Raw genomic sequence first — 17,647 nt, forward strand, 5'->3', positions numbered from 1 at the left:
CCACAACAAGTTACACCAAACATAAAGCTGATTGAAAAGTAGATTTATTTCATATTTACAAGACTGAATCCCTGTTCAAATAAGATTGTGTACAGCAAAGTTAAAGGTCTTTTTTTAATCTACAAACTGACTAGGTCAGAAAACAGAAACACAACCATCACAAATGATCAAAGAGGTAGAGGATGACCTGCCTGATTGATACAGTCCTTTAGATTCTAATAAGTCAAGTAGATTTCATCCAGTCTGGTCTTAATGAACACAATGATTCAATAACTGTATAGTCTTTGATTCTTTTCACAGCTGAAATCTTTCATCAAAAGAGTTAAACAAAAACATGATTTAAAAATAGAATGTCATAATAACAATACATTGTTCCCTTGTTACAGTGGCTGTGACTTTTTTATTATATGTTTAGCACATCCAAAAGAAGTGAAATATCCTGATTACTTTCATCACATGGTACATAATATTTATGGCTCAGTAACTGCAGAGAAATGACAGATGAACGATCAGGTTTCCCCAAACTCTCTGAGTTTACAACATTACACCTGCCAGGAGTTCATGTTGCTGTATTCAGCCTCACCTGTTCAGTGTCTTCATGAGACAATACAGCACCACTCAGTCTCTGCTGTCATCATCAGGGGCAGGATCTTCTATATTATGAAACTGCAATTTCAAGCAGTGGTTAAAAACATGAATTCCCTCCAATTAGTATGGTGGCCAACAAGGGTCAAAAACATTATTGAGAAGGCAGCTTTTTTCTGGAGCTGGGTAACAACACCAGGATACTTTTTCTTGTGATCTATGTGTCCACTTTGGTTTTAGGTCACCTTGTTTACAAAACAGTTGTCTTTGTTTTAGAACGGGGATATTATTACAAAATAAGAAAATAACATGATTAATTCTGTTTCTCTGATAACATTGTTGATGTTACCTTCAGTGTCATGTGAAATGTCATGCCTTCTGTGTTTATGTTTTTCTTTCAATGTTTTTTTTTTATATACCATCCAATGTTGTGTTTTGACTCTGATGGCCACCGTACACGACACCTTGAATCAGTTCAAAAAAATATCTGTCAGTCTGGAATCTAAACTGGGATCATAGTTTGTTACTTTGGAAAATAAGATGAATCACCTGAGGCAGTGTTGGGCCCACAAAACCTGTTATGCACATATTCAAGCTGTTTCACCTGCAGCCTTTCAGTGTTGAATCCTACTTGGATCTGTCATCTTGTTTTCCCACAAAGCCGTAGATGACCTTGGCTAGAATAGAAGCCCCTGTGATGCCGGTGACAGCAGCCAGCGTCTTCCACATGCTGGCCGATCTCTCGTGCCTGTCCAAGAAGCTCCTGTGGTCGGACGGTACCAGGATAAATTTGCGGCCGTCCTGTGGGGCCTGCAGCCTCATCACCTGCCCCCCCTCCAGCACCACCTCACCAAAACCAGTCAGGGTGCTCCCCACCCGCAGGAGCTCCTCGCTCTCCTCCATCGCCGCAGGTTTCTCCCCGCTGATTCCCTGCAACACCACGTCCACCAAGCCCTCCTCGGCTCGTCTCACTTTGAAATACACCCTCTCCAGATAGTCCCCAGAGGCCTCCAGAGGGTTCTGAACCCTCACGAACAAGTCATTGATGTAGGCTCCAGGGCTGACCAGACTAAAAGGCACCGAGTTGTTGGTTTCTTTTTTGTTCATTGTCCGAGAATTCCTGTAAAAGTTATCAGTCACAAATCAGAAGGCTATTAGATTAATTAAAATACATGTTGGTTTAATTCTGCAGTTTTCTGTACCATGTCCTACTGAGGGAGTTCCAGTATTTCCATGTTTCCTCCACTGATATCTTCTGAATCACACCGAAGCATCGTGGGACAAACTGGCTGGCCAGAGGTTCCCCGTCTGCCTGGACCAGACCTGCAAATCAGGTACAACAACACAACCTGTAACTCTTCTTCAAACCCCCATTCAAAAATACATTACAGAAATGTAAACTCAAGACAAACCTTCAACAGCAACATACTGGAGTCTCCTGAGGGGAGAGGATTTCAGAACTTGAACCAAATGACGATCTGGCTTGAAAACGGGTATTTCCTAAGAAGATGTATAAAGGATATTAAAAACATGCTGCAGTTGTGTTTATATCTTAATGAGACTCAAAACATGTTATCTACTTACCTTAAGCTTGTCCAACTCCTTCTTCTTTTCTTGGTACAAATGATAGAAAATGCTGGAGAAGGCAAAGCTGGACCCAACACCAATCACAACCAGCGGGTTTACAGGAAAGTCACCCATATCTGAAAGTTATCTGACACAACAACAAGTCAACATGTGAAATATAAACGACTGTAGACATTAACAGTACAAGCTTAGCAGTCCGTGCGATAAAATACAAACAAGTGGACAAAATACCTGTTATAAGCAGCAGGTTAAACCTTAACACATGGGAAATTTGGTCACATAAATCGAAAACAAAACCCACAATTGCTTTGGGTTTCACTTCCTTATTTGCCCGCGTTGCGTCATGTTTCATCAGCCAATAGAAGACAAGCAAAAAATGTTCTTCTCGTATTTGACCACCAGGCGGCAGCCGTGTCCCTTTGAAATCAAAGACTGTATTTAAATGTTTTATTTACAGTCTATGTTGAAACGTGTAACCTTCTTGACCATGATGCAATTATAAGTTAGAGTTTTTTTTATTTTGCATCATCCTAGAGAGATTTGCTCAGAAATTAAAGCATTTTGTTCTGTGGACTTCCTGAATTAAGTATTAACATTTTCTTATATAGCCAACACTCACCCAATAATTGACGGTGAATTAGTTATTATAATAAATCTAAGTAAAAGTAGCAATTCTTGACAATTCATTTGACTAATATACAATAATACAAATTATAACTACAAGTTTAAGTCCATAAGCACATGTTTTTCTTCAGTAAAAATATAAAACAAAATGTAGAGGTATTATTGATTTCCTCCTTTTGGTTTGATATTATTTAATAAGCTATAACACGTGTTTCTTAAAAATGATGGTTGATTAAGGTTGCACCAATTTTTACACCTTGATATACATGATGTGTGTTTATAAGTAAACAGCTAATTTTATTAACTTTTGTGACAAATAGATGATTATTTGAGTACAATTTCTACAAATGTCCTCAAAAATGATTAGGAGGACTTTAAGATTGTGTTTTGAGTAAAGCATGGTTAATAAAAATCTGCTCACACTATTTAATGTCTTATCTCTGTAAAAGTTTCATACTGAAACAACACAGGGACCTGACTCATCATTCGACTCTGTATGATGGAGTTTGCTGTCCTGCATTATCTATTTGTAGACAAAATCGTTGGCCTGTCCTTATTTATGAGGCTATATTTAATCTGCCTCATACTTGTGTAGTTGTACTCATGAGGAAAGTGCTGGAAGCTACAGTCTGCTCTGTGACCCATGTAGTCTCAAAACTGATTCTGGTTATCTGTTAGATTGTCTTGAAATGGGAAAAAGGGGTTTTGTTGCATCTGCGGTCTGGAATCTCCTGCAGGACGATCTGTGTCTGTGGGTGCTGCTCTCTTTAAATCTCTACATTAGTAGATTGAAGGTGTTGTAAGTAGATGTTTCAGGTTGTAGACGCTTTGAATGATGACTTTTCTGCTCTGTGACTCAGGATATGTTGATCTGTGTCTGTAATCTCTCTGTGTTTTATGTCACTTCATAAATGGACTGCTGCCTGTCTCGGCCAGGACACTAGTAACACTAGTTCCTGTTTAAATACCTTTTTAAATGATATAAAGAACACACAAAGGACCACAAAGTGCTAAGTGGTGAAACAAAATGATCAAAAATTTTTTAAAAGCAGAACATCAAACAAGTCCAGTCAGGTTTATTTGTATAGTCAAATATTATACAATGTGTCAGTGGGCCTGTCTGGCCTTGTATTACTAGAACTCCCACATTCAGCGATGACTGGGGTAAGAAATGTGAAAAATAATTTCTGAACTGTTAAAGCTTTCTTTGTTGTTGTTCATCCTTTAGATATGTATAAATAGATATAAAGAGGATAACCACTCAAAATTATTTAGAACTTTAAAGGTTTGTATTAACCAATTGTAGTACAGCACTAAAACACACATGCTTAGTTTATCTATTACTCAAGGACAGGACTTGTGATGGCCATGTGGTAAAGTAGGTAAGATATAGAAGTTCTATGTGTGGGTATGATGTGTGATGTGAGCTAGCATGGAGGAGAGTGACTCTGCGACGTGCTTGAGCTCACTGTCCGGCCTTCCCTGTGTGTTGTGGGACTAAACTAAAAGTTTAAGGAAGTCTTTCCCTTAGTTAGCAACTCCATATTAGATATGATCAATATGTCTTTACTGGCAGGCTATGTACCACAGACATTTAAAGTAGCGGTAATCAAACCTCTACTTAAAAAGCCTACTCTGGACTCAGGAACTCTGGCTAACTACAGGCCTATATCCAACCTTCCTTTTATCTCGAAGATCCTGGAGAAGGTGGTAGCTAAACAGCTGTGTGACTTTCTCCATGACAACAGTTTATTTGAAGAGTTCCAGTCAGGATTTAGAGCCCACCATAGCACTGAGACTGCGCTAGTTAGAGTTACAAACGATCTACTTCTAGCCTCAGACAGGGGACTTCTGTCTGTGCTCGTCTTGTTAGATCTTAGTGCTGCTTTTGACACCATTGACCATCGGATCCTGTTGTACAAACTGGAGCATTTGCTTGGAATTACAGGGACTGCTTTAAGTTGGTTTGAATCCTACTTATCAGACCGATCTCAGTTTGTACATGTTAATGATGAGTCCTCTATGCACACTAAAGTTTGCCATGGAGTCCCACAAGGTTCAGTGCTTGGACCAATTCTTTTTACATTATATATGCTTCCTCTGGGAAATATTATGAGGAAACACTCCATACAGTTTCATTGTTATGCAGATGATACTCAGCTTTATGTATCAATGAAGCCCGATGGTACCAGTCAGTTATGTCAGCTAGAAACATGCCTTAAGGACGTTAGGACCTGGATGACCAGAAATTTTTTGCTACTTAACTCAGACAAGACTGAAGTTATTGTGCTAGGCCCTAAGAACCTCAGAGAGACTTTTTCTAGTGATGTGACTGTCCTTAATGACATCAGCCTGGCATCTAGCACCACTGTTAGGAATCTAGGAGTTCTTTTTGATCAAGATATGTCTTTTAGCTATCACATCAGTCAAGTTTCAAGAACAGCCTACTTTCACCTTCGTAATATATCCAAGATCAGGAATATCCTGTCGCAAAGTGATGCAGAAAAACTAGTTCATGCATTTGTTACCTCCAGACTGGATTATTGTAACTCTCTTTTGTCAGGGTGCTCTGGCAAATCTCTAAAGACTCTTCAACGGGTCCAGAATGCTGCAGCTCGTGTACTGACCAGAACCAGGAAATGGGACCACATCACTCCTGTCCTGGCTTCTCTGCACTGGCTCCCTATACAGTCTAGAATAGAATTCAAGATCCTTCTTCTCACCTACAAAGCTCTAAATGGCCAGGCACCATCTTACCTGAAGGAGCTACTAGTGCCGTACTGTCCCTCGAGAGCGTTGCGGTCCCGGAGTGCAGGCCTGCTGGTGGTACCTACAGTCTCCAAGTGTACTATGGGGGGTAAAGCCTTCAGTTATCGGGCTCCTCTCCTCTGGAACCGCCTTCCAGCCGGGGTCCGGGAGGCAGACACAGTCTGTATTTTTAAGATTAGACTTAAAACTTTACTTTTTGATAAATCTTATAGTTAGGGCTGGTGCTGGTGTAGACCAGCTCTTAGTTATGCTGCTATAGGCTTAGACTACCGGGGGAACTGGCACCCTGAGCTCCTCTCTCTCTCTCTCTCTCTCTCTCTCTCTCTCTCTCTGTGCATATACAGTACATCATATTACTGCATGTATCTATCTATAAATCTCAGTCACTAACCACCTACTTTCCTGGGAGCTCTTGAGCTCTCCTAGGCTCCTCAAGATCGGTTGACGGCTTGCCAGAACAACTCCCACCCCACCACTACCCCCTCCCCACCGGATCGTGGGTTGGCGGCCTGCCAGAACAACCCCCCCACACCCCCTCCCCTCCCCACCGAATTGCTGATGGACGATCTACCTCCCCCCACCCCCTTGCTCTCTATCCCTCTTCCTGCATCTTATCCCATCTCTCCCCCTATCCCTTTCCAAGCCCGGCGCAGTCTAGGCCTGTGAAGACTGTTTCGTCATGAGCCGGGGATCCGGCCGAAGATTTCTGCCTTTTAATAAGGCAGTTTTTTCTTACCACTGTAACTTTTGCTGCTTTGCTAAAGTGCTCATGATGGATAGGCCGGATCTTTGTAACATAGCAATAAGTAAGGTCTTTTACCTGCTTTTTGTAACATAACAATGAGTAAGGTCTTTTTACCTGCTCTTTTGTAATGTTAACAGACAATGAGTAAGGTATTTTACCTGCTTCTTGTAAAGTGTCTCGAGATAACACTTGTTATGAGTTGACGCTATACAAATAAAAAGTTGATAAACGGCTCTTGCTGCCCATCAGTCTTGATTTGTGGGGGCCAGAATGGGCTAATATATGTTACACATATGCAGTAAATACTCGACCGGAGCAAAGCATAACCAGCACAGGCATGTGGAAGTTAACCTACAAGGAGGTGCTAATGCTAACGTTAGCCACATTCGACAAACTAATTCGACATTTGTCGTTTCTGCTTGGTCTAAAATGTAAGTCTTCACGACAATGACTGCACAGGAATTTAAATTTTCATTTAATCAACAGGAAATTTAGATGTAGGAACATCTCCAACTCGAAGAATTGTTTCCGTTTGCTGTCCACTTTGAATAAACGTGAATAAACGTGACAAAACATCTGGAAATTATAACAATGCATCATCCATAAAAATCAAAAAACAGTTAGAGTGTCGTCGGCTTTACATATCGGCAATGTTTGCTGTTTAACAATTATTTTTAACTTTAGGACATCATCAAACTACTCCTTTTTATTTTTGACTGAGAGACCCCGCAATCAAAACACAGTCATGTGTCTTAAGTACATCTTTCTGATAATCCTGTGGACATGAATCATATTTTGAATTCAGATGATGTTTTTATTATCATTAGGGTAACCTTCACTTCTTGTTATCTTTGTGGTGACATATTGGATGTATGACACCAACCTGAACGATGCACTCATGACAGGGGTGATGCAGGTGGAGTCATGCTGCTTTTATGGAGACTGAAACTATCCCTCCTCATCACAGACAGCTGACGTCTATGAGCTGTTCCATCGAGGAGGATTTTCCACAAAACATTCCTATATATCACAGGACAGGAGGAAAGTCACAAAAATGTCCAATAATTTTGCCTCACCGAGTGTTACTTTTTCTTCTCTCCCTTCCTGTTAATCATCTCACCATGTCAGATTCATCGGCCCCTGGAGAGACTCTGAAGCAGCTAATCCTCTTGATTGTTTTTCACTGAAAGTTGCCAGTGTTGACCAACATAATACAGCCATGCATCATACAGTCAAGCGTCACAGCCTCTGCCAGCTTCCTTTTTTCTCTGCCCCTCTCTCTGTGTACTAAGTAGCCGTCTGTGTTCTCTTGGTAAACAGTGTTTGACTGAGTACATACCTGTTTTAAATGTGTAGTCATATTTTCTCCTGTCATTTGGATGCTATCTACACCTGTTTTCAGACTCTCCTATTTATTTTCTCTCTAGGCTCCACACCTGTGAATAGAGTTGTTCAATAGCAAAGAAAATCCTGGATATGTTTCCTCTTTTGTTGGTCCATTGGTTTTCACAAATAGTTGTTAATGTCACAGATCGTTATGTATGATGATAGTAGATGATGAGCATTCATTTTTTCTCCTCATATGTCTGTCCTTTCATACATACTGACAGCAATTGAGATTCAGCTCAAACATCGGTTATTGTTGGAACATTTTTCACTCAAATGTTCAAAAGCCTTTGTGCAGGATTTCCAAACCTGCATGGAAAGAACCAGCATGATGACATGGACAACATTGACCGTATCAAAAGACTGCAGCTAAATACAGCTTTACATTAAGATTGACACACTGTAAAATAAAGTCCCTGAATCTTCCTGATTCTTCCGTCCCACTTAAGCTCTTTGTGTTTTTATACTTGTATTAAGATGTAAAGACGCTCACACCCTGTAGCCTCTCACTGACGAGCAGACAAAAGACACATTGCTTCAGGGCCACCGGCCTGAATGTTTACACAGAACTTTTTCTCTCTACTTTTGCAAGGAAAAAAAAGACTGTAGCGTTTGACAGGCACTCTACATGCAGCGCTCCAATTACAATGGACAGTGCATTCATGTACAATTCTACAATTCATTTAGCAGACACTTTTATCAAAAGCGACGTACACCAGAGTGTAAGTACAACACAAGCAAATATCAAGAAAACATCGTAATGTTGAACTTAATGTGACTTTGTGGCCTTGAAAACTCTACATTACTGCTCAGTATATCAAACTGAAACTGACCTTTCGTGAAAAGTTTTTTAAAAATGTGATCATGTTGAGTTAAATGAGGTCGACAGTCATCTTAGCTGCTAAAGTAGGAAGCAGGAATAATGTTTACCATGATCACTATCTTGATTATTTTCAGCATTTTGCTATTGTACTAAAAACAGAGTACAGCTGAGGATTATGGGAAGGTTGTTTCTTTCGCAGTTATTCATTTCATTTCATAATGGGCTGCTTTGAAAGATTTTAAAGACTCAGAATGTGATCTCTCGACATAAAGATAGATTGCAGAGTTGTGAGTGTTTGTTTAAAGAGACTGTGCTCAAACAGTATGACATCATATTTATGAAATGTGGGTTGAGTTGCTCTGACTGACTGAATGAAGCTGATTTCGGGCATCATCTGTTTTTTCATTTGGGCACTTAAGTATTATCACGGGCCAAGTCAGGTATAGTAGCTAAATAATGACTTGGATGTTGATGTGAAATGAAGTGGCAAGTTGAGAACTCGTGATTACAATGACACAACATGAACAAGGCATTCTTTTAAAGAGCCAAAATATCCAATCATTTGAGATCTGATCTCATGATGTTGAAAAGCTAAAAGAATCATCGGAATCCAAGCTGTGCTCTGTGACTTAACATAAAATACACAGCAGGAATAAGCAAACACATAGACAAGCTGTGCTTCACTTATATGCAGGAAGGAAAGAGTCCCAAACAGAAGGGAGCAGTGCATCATTGGCAGTGTTAACTGTAAAAATACAAATGAAACCCCTTTCTCTAACATTTTCATGCAGCTAGCTTGCTAGCCTGAGCATAAGACTGTGATCACCTAAAGGAGTCGGAGGCAGACTGCAGGCAGGTACACCAGCTGGTCTAAATTAAATTATTTCTGTCTGATAAATGTATTGGACAGCCATATTTTAGACATGGGATTGCCACATACACTAAAATAATGAAGCTCATAGTGAAAGGGTGAAAAGTCAAGAAAACAGATGTTTTAATATTCTCTGGGGTAAATGAACTTCTGTGCAATACTGATGAGAAACCACTCAAACTGGCCTGTAAATCAGCTTTGTGTGTGACCATGGAGAATTACTGCTAAAACATGTCTACTTACCTGCAGCTTTGGTGAATTTTATGTTTCTATTTGAATTGATTGATGACACGGTTGAGAAAATCCTACTTTCAAATGTTTTATGGAGCACTTTAAAGTCCTATGATATACTGTATTTCCACAACAGAGCAGTTATTCTTACTACCTTAAAAAATGACATTTTTGTATTGCTAGCTGTTCTGTCTGAAATATTTCATCTTGTCTCATTGTATTATCAGGATTTATAGACTCTCTCATCAGACACTTTCAGGCTCTCACAAACAGAGTCACAATGGATCAGACTTCCCTGCTTTCACCCTGCGATCCTCTGTTCTGTTTGATGAGTTTGATGCACCTTGAGAAGTGGCATCATAACCTCCATTTGAATACCAAGAGCGTCACTGACCATCTGTCAGCTTGGTACTTGGTGCAACAGCTCTGCCATCAGTGTATGATTCAAGCAGCTGGTGTTAAAAATGAAGCCGATGCTGAAGTGCAAAATCCTGCAGTACGCTGAGTGTCCACTTGAGGCTGGCTGCAGAAGTAACAGAAGTCACGTACAGAGAACATTCAAAAAGCCGTTTTTACAGCAGAAATCTAAATGTTTACAGCCTGGTTCAAAACACCAACAGGTCTGATTAGCTCACGTCTGTACGGGGGTGAATTTTTTTGACTAATAATCCATTTAGATTTGATGGAGGATAATCGTTATTCACAGTAAGGCCAGAGCTGACCTGATTGACAGGCGGGTACGTTGTAATGGTTTGTGAAGAGGCTTAAAACCCGCCTCAGCTCTCAGCCTGTCGTTAGGTTGACTGAAAGTTAGGCTGAGACAACATTTCCAGCATGGCGGCTGCCATCGATTGTACTCTGAAGCCCCCCTGTAATGAGAGATGGGGGACGTCACTCAGGCTTCATCGATTAATATTTACAGTCTATTGTATGAATGTGTGTGTGGAAGTTGTGGATTTAACATTAAGTGTAGAGTACTTAAATTGTTTGAAGTCTAGAAAGGCGTCATCACAGTCCATGGGGAATGTTTCTAACCATTTTGAGCAGTTAATGATGTCAGTAATTGGGAATAATGAACAGAGTCACTTTAAATCAAATGTCACTAAATGTGTCCAATAGGACCAGTATTTCAAATCTAGACTGACTTGCCGTTCAGTCCGGATGCAGATCTTGGTCCTAACTTTTAGCCCTGCATGAATTCAATTAACCAAAACCTTTTATAGCTGCTGCTAATCTCAATGCTCAGCCCTAAAGAGGCCTTTGAAATACATAAAGCATGCTCACTGATGACAGACAAGTGTTTAAAGTAGCTCACATTTTTGTCTGGTACATAACACCCACATGCTCATATTTATATATACATTCATACTGTTTACAGAAAACAATGCTCCCCCGCCACCACCACCCCTATGCAACCACATGATTGATTAGCTTGTAAAAACTCCATCAGCTTAATTTGAAAATGTTGACAGTGGTGGTCTGTTTTGGGTTCAGTGGGCGGCTCGGCCCACATATTAGCTCCCTTTATAGAAACGACGTCTGGACAAAGGACGTTTCCCTGCCTGATATTTTACAGTTCCCAGCAGCAGAATTCCTCGTGGACGAACTGGAGGCTGAGGAGCCCGGCCAGGGAAACACTTGTGGGTTAGACTGCCATGTGCAGATGAAATGTGATTGTTCAAACTCAGCATGTCCAGGATGTGAATGTGGTCAGAAGGCCTTTGTCTGATTATGCTTCTCATGGTGGCTTGTGGGACCTGTGAAGGGGTTTAGTGAGATGTGAACAGATTGAATTTTGACTTTTTAAAACTTGTACTCTAATTTGAAGTGCTCATCCATCATTAGACCTCCATATTTGACCTGAGATACGTGACAGATTCTCTCGCAGTTTATCTTAAATCCTGCTACAGGTGATGTACTGTCGGCTGTCTTCTTGAGGAAAAATATATCCAGCTGTCAACTTGTAGCTTCTGTTTACTTTACCCTCTTTCATGTCACAAGAGCGTCTGTGAGGACTCATGAAGGGGGGAAGCCATGAGTTCAATAAGCAGGGAAACCTGTTTGAGTGCTCTTTTTAAAAAAAAAAAAAAGTTTATCAGGAGTCAGGGCGACGATATATTGCCATATAGATATTTTGTCACATGTCTAGAATAGTCTGAAAAAGTAAACACGTTTTATCCTCTTTGGAATCATAGACCATCCTCTCGACTGAAAGTTTGAGGCAAATTTACCGGCAATAAAAAGCTCTTGCCAATAAGTGTTATTGAGTGTGAAATATTGATGGTGTTGAATGTAGGTAACATATTTATTTACCACTGAGATTCTTCTGATTTCTGGCATTTCTGATAAATTAACGAGGATGTTAGCTTAAAAACGTCAGGCCTCAGAGAGCAGCAGACGTGGTGGAGAACAAGAAACTGCACTTATAGAAAGACAGTTTCTGTCCTGAGATTCCATCAGATTTATCCAAACATTCGACTTCAATCCCAGAGGAAGGTTAATCTGACATCCTTCAAAGTGTTCCTCATACTCCCACAGTCACACACTGACAGTAAAAACAGAGCAGTTAAACCTGAGGTGAAGCACATGGAACAAACAGAGGATTCAGTGAGCAGAAAACAAAGCGCACGTCTGTGTATTGTTGTCACTAACGTGTTTTCCTCATGTTTGGAAGTAAATGAATTAATGCTCATATCTTCACACTGAAGCCTGACAGAGAAACCATCTGACCAGAGACAACCACGCTGCATGTTTTTCACTTGTATTGTCCGTTTGCAGATATCCACAGGGAGCTCACATGTTTTCAGAGTTCCCACACTGTTGTTATGTGAATGCTGTAGTTTAAGTCTCTCTTTTCTCCACAGTTTGATAGATACACATGTGTATCATGCATCATGTACAGTAGCATTATCTGTAAGCATTGTGACAGCCTTGAACAGCTCTGAATTAAAAAGACAGATTTTGGGGCGCTGTTGGTGCATCGGTTAGTGCGCGCATGTACAGAGGCTGTAGTCCTCTGGGGTGGCCCAGGTTCGAATCCCACCTGTGGCTCCCGTCCCTCATGTCATTCCCTACTCTCTGTCTCCCTGATTTGTGACTCTATCCACTGTCCTATCTGCAATAAAGACACAAAACTCCCAAAAATAAACCTTTTAAAAAAATAAAAGACAGATTTTAATGCATGTGACAGAACTGTTCACTATGTTAACTGTGTATAGTCGTCTATATAACCTGAACTAATGATAAAAGGGTTCTCAGTGGTGTGTATTTTCTGGGAGTATGAATGTTAAGTCACAATAGTATTACGATGTAATAAGGCAATGTCTATAGATATATAGATTGCTTCTACTTGATGATTGTATGAAGTATCCTGTCAGGTGGGTAATGAGTGAATGGACGTAATGCTCCTGCGATGTCATTGAGTTGTTGTATCTAGGGCCCGACCGATATGGGATTTTTGGGGCTAATACTGATATCGATATCGGGAAAGCCGATATAGTGGCCGACATCTTTCTTAGATATGAGCAATCTGTAGAGATTGCTCATGTGTTTTTGTATATCATGTGTTTTTCTATATCAGCTGATACAACATTTTCTTTTACAGAGCATGTAATGCAGAAAACAATGCTTGGGGTGTTTTAAAAAAATGTGTTATCACATAGATTGTCCAGCAGAGGGCGCAAAGACTCACTAGTTGACAATGACTTCAGCACTGTGTGCAGCACATGTAGCAGAGCATCACCTGAGCAGACAGTGGTTTGGATTAAACGTGTTGACAATTGATCATAACGTTAAATAACATTTATTCAATATGTTTAAGACAGATATATCTCTTCTCTGTAAAGTCATATTGATGCACAATCTGCATAAGAAAGTTATTTTATCATTACAGCTAAAATAATCACTTTATGGCCTCTCTTTCATTTGAAGGTGAATTTTTCTCTCTAATATGTTTTTAAGAATCGGCCCAGAGAATCCCAAATTGGTCAGACTCAGAACAGTTTAATATTGTACATGAAGTATTATCTGGATAACATGCATAACTCTAGCAAAGCAAAAAAAAAGTCTCCTGTAGCTAGTTCTCATTATTTATACAACATTCATTTCTTTTTGCTTCATTGCACGTCATCTCCTTATTGTATCTGTAAACGTATCATTTTACTGATGGGGCTGCTCTCAGGATGAATCTGAGGCGTCGTGAGATGATGGAATGAGCAGGAAAAGGGAAAAGAGAAGGTCTGCTTCACATTTGTTTTGGTTGTTTGTTTTCATTTCTTTTGACCTAAATCTTTTCATGTAAGGTATCGGATCATTTTACCTCTTTGGGCCTCCAGCTATGTCTTTAAAATGAAACCATGTGAGGAGTTTGGTGGAACTTCCAATAACTCACATGTGAAACATGACAAGCCTTAAGTTTGAAACCACATGTGTAATCTATATCAATGAACCATGTTTATATATGGTTGTATTTTATTTGTCTGAGAAGTAGCTTAAGTTGTCAAATCAAAGCAATGGAGTAAAATCAGTCTGCATGATTTGCCTCTGAACGTCAGTGTATTAAATCATGAATGCTCAGGTGAGGTGTAGGCTACTTATTATATGCCTACTTAAAAATAGTTAAGCTGTATAGCCTACACTTGATTTGCTCTGTTTACAGGGTAATACAGAAAGTAACTGTAACAACAAGTCTAACTCCACACCGCAGCCACAGTTGATGACATTGTTGCTTTTCTCAGACTAGCTATCAAAAAAAAAAAACGCACACAAAGACTCAGTGGTGTCCTGGTGAGAATTTACAAAATCCACACAGTAGTTTCCTTCTTTTCTGTGCGGCTACATGTTGACGCCCTCACCCCCCTGACGTCCCCTCTGATTATCTTTCATTGGTTACTTGTTAGCTGTTCAAGGTGAAGCACGAGTGGGAGGAGGAGGAGGAGGAGGAGGAGGATTTCAGGAGCGCAGAAATTCACTCCACTCAGTGCGCAAGAACGCGTCAAGAAAGAGTCATCGAGGAGAGCCTCACGAAGCCGCGGGGGATTACAGACACATTGATTTGAACTTTTAACTGATTTTGCGCTTTTTTTCAATCTGTATAGTTTTTTTTAAATAACCTTTAGTAGGCCCACACTAAAGGATATGATGGTGGAAGTTTCAAAACGCGGCTCCATCCTTCTTTGCTGCCTGTTGCTGCAACCGGTGAGTATTTGAAACACTTCTGACTTTTTGCTCATTTATACTCAGGTTTATTATATCCGCAAATTATTTTGCACAGTACCGGATAACCGTGTGTCATGTAGTTCGTTACCTTTTATTATTATTATTATTATTATTGTTATTATTGTTATTATTATCATTATTATTATTATTATTATTCAAGCGTTGAAACGTGACTGTGTTGGATGCAGCGCAGAGGTGTGAGATATTTGACGTCATTTGGTCAAGTCTTAATCATCACATATCTTTATTTCTTCACATACATTTTAGAACATAGATAACAGTACTATTTGGGCTATTTAAAAAAAAAAGTTTTTAGAATCCAGAATTAAATCCTCTCCCATCATGTCATCACCATCGGTCTCATTCAGGTGTCAATCCCTTCAATTTCACAGACCTCGGAGGCAGAGCCTTTAAATTAAATTTGGCATCCAAACAGAACACTGTTCAGAGTTTTATTCATTTTCGGTGACATTCAGGTGTATTTGTGCCATACTTGACCTGCTTTTATGGCTAAAATTAAGGTGAATTAGCAGAAGTAGACAGAAGATGGTTGTTTCTGCACACAGGGCTCCATGGTGATGTCTCCATGTGTCTTTTTGTCTCCAGTGGAGAAACATGTCTGTTATGATACATGCAGGAATTCAGCTGGAGGTCAAAGCCTGCAGAAAAAGCATGCTGGCTTTTCTATCTATTTGTACTCTTGCAGACTGTTTGATTGCCTCAGTGTGAGAGTGAAGCAAAGGAGAAGATGGGAGGTGATGTTTTTGCTGGCAGGGATGGTGAAAGTGATGATCACTGTCATGATGATGGAGTGCAGGAAGTTTCTCTTGATACTCCAACTTGTGCTGCTAAAGGCAGCGTTGATCCATCACTGACAACATCCTCTCCAGGCGTAGTTCAGAGGAAGTAACACTGCAGAGCCTGAGGAGTGAGATTTCTCATAACCAAGACCCTGGACTCATCATGCATGTGGGGAGAGAGGTTGCAGTCACATTGACTCATTTCTTGGCTAACAATAGCCGTATACTACCCGTCTGATAAATGCCCGCAGAGAGGAGACTCATCCACCTAAGTAGCATCCATAAATCTTTTGCACCTGCACAGTGTCCGTATCTCCTGTGCTGGTAAACCCCCCCCCCCCCTAGATTCAGCTGCGCTGGCCTGAAGATTCCCATCACATGTTTGAATCATACAAATCTTCAGAATATGATGCCAGTGTCACAGGAATCAAAAAGATGGATTGTGTCTCTACAGAGTGTGTCGGGTAGATTATTGTTATCATCATCTGAGGAAGACCCCGATGTAGACAGTAGTTGTGTTTTCCTTACGATTGATGGCACATATTTATCTCATGCATCATCCACACTTCAGTGATAGATTATCTGTGAGGATGTAAAGACAACAAAGTGCTGTCTCTGCAGGTGCTCTCAGTGCAGAATCAGTGTGACGTGGTGAAGGAGATCAACAAGCAGAGGGACATGTGCTTGGCGAGGATCGAGAACAAAACCACAGGTATGTAGTTGTTCTGTGTATGATACCTTTGTTTTCCTGTCTTTTCTTATCCCATTCTTTTTTTTTAAATGAACATGTAGGCTCTGATTGAAATGACACTATGAGCTCTAAAGACAACAGAAGCTGCTCAAGCCTGCCCTCAGGCTCTTCATTACACTTTGCATGGTTGAACGCTGTTTTCCTCCTGATGGCAGAACCTTTTCACACGTGCAGAGGGTCACTTTTAAAGTTAACTGATCATATTTTACCCCTGATTTTCATTAAATGCTATTAATCATCAATTAATCAGTTATTTTTTTTAATCCATTGTGTCAAATCCTAAAAGTGATCCAGGGACACTTTACTAGACAGAAAGTCTTCTTAAAGATCCTGTGAGAAATTATTATTAAACTAAAATGAATGCTGATGCCTCAATATCACCTGGGGAAAAAAGATCATTAGTGAGAACATTGATTACTTCTTATTTTTAACGTCAGGTTAGAAGTGACACAAGTAGTGCCAAACAGCCTTCATTTACATTTTCCATGGACAGGATTCAAATCAATGATATGTTTCACTGCTTAAAGAATACAGGAATGTTTCTTCAACAAAGCTACTTACACATGCACAGGACAAGTTTAGCAGAAAGAGACAGTGACCCTCACCTGCTGAAAGTGAAAGGTTTTTTTCACAGACTATTCACCAGAGACGTTTGGAAAGCTGCTTCTGTCACAACACTCATCACACGTTCACATGGCGATTTTCAAGATATTTATAGCAGCTAAAATGATGTATTACTGTGCAGTGCATCGCTGTCACCAATGAAAAACATGCATGCAAAAAGCCTGGTTTCAAACTCGTGACTGAGGCTCTGTGTGCTCGGAGGATGTCAAAATTAGATTTGCATGTATTAACTTAAATCATGATAACACACCTACTGGATAGTTTATATACAGAGATCTTTGGGTGTGTGCAGGTTTATGCTATTGGGATTTTATCAATGAAAACAATTACATTTAATCTTAATTTTTTTACAGCAAAGAATCCCTTTTTGGTGGGTCCTTGGGGTGCTCAGCTCAGTAGGGGGGTCTCCAAGGAAAAAAAAACATAAGAGCTGCAGTATATTCCTGTGCTTGTGCAATCTTTACTGTTTTAAACTGCTCCCCTTTCCATGTCTCTCTACCTTTTTGATAAGAACACACAGCCCATCATTACGGAGATGTTTTATATTTGCATGCATCTTCTCAATGGCTTAAATCGTTACTGTATATATTGTATACTATATATACTGTATATCATGGTGCGTTGAGGTTCATGA

The 17,647-nt window shown here is 40.0% G+C and overlaps 2 protein-coding genes across 3 annotated transcripts in view; one reads left to right on the forward strand and one right to left on the reverse strand.

The window, feature by feature from the left end:
- Window positions 1-27: 27 nt before the first annotated feature.
- LOC132978753 (mitochondrial ubiquitin ligase activator of nfkb 1-A) lies at window positions 28-2,505 on the reverse strand. Of its 2 annotated transcripts, none has more exons than XM_061044045.1 (5): window positions 2,404-2,505; window positions 2,170-2,299; window positions 1,998-2,085; window positions 1,788-1,908; window positions 28-1,705 (listed from the first exon to the last, which is right to left on the reverse strand). In XM_061044045.1, the coding sequence occupies exons 2-5, from the start codon at window positions 2,284-2,286 to the stop codon at window positions 1,213-1,215; spliced, it is 819 nt and encodes a 272-aa protein (XP_060900028.1). In that variant the 5' UTR covers window positions 2,287-2,299; window positions 2,404-2,505; the 3' UTR covers window positions 28-1,212. The 2 variants fall into 2 exon arrangements, with proteins under 2 accessions (XP_060900028.1, XP_060900029.1); XM_061044046.1 differs by having other exon boundaries at window positions 2,170-2,288; window positions 2,404-2,499.
- A 12,087-nt stretch (window positions 2,506-14,592) lies between these two features.
- LOC132978755 (vasoactive intestinal polypeptide receptor-like) overlaps window positions 14,593-17,647 on the forward strand; it is a 24,920-nt gene continuing 21,865 nt past the window's right edge. Inside the window, exons 1-2 of the mRNA XM_061044049.1 lie at window positions 14,593-14,817; window positions 16,260-16,350. Coding sequence (XP_060900032.1) covers window positions 14,758-14,817; window positions 16,260-16,350 — 151 coding nt within the window. The 5' untranslated portion in view covers window positions 14,593-14,757. The remainder of the gene's footprint in view (window positions 14,818-16,259; window positions 16,351-17,647) is intronic.

This window comes from Labrus mixtus, chromosome 8 (assembly GCF_963584025.1).
Source record: "Labrus mixtus chromosome 8, fLabMix1.1, whole genome shotgun sequence".
NCBI classification, from domain to species: Eukaryota; Metazoa; Chordata; class Actinopteri; order Labriformes; family Labridae; genus Labrus; species Labrus mixtus.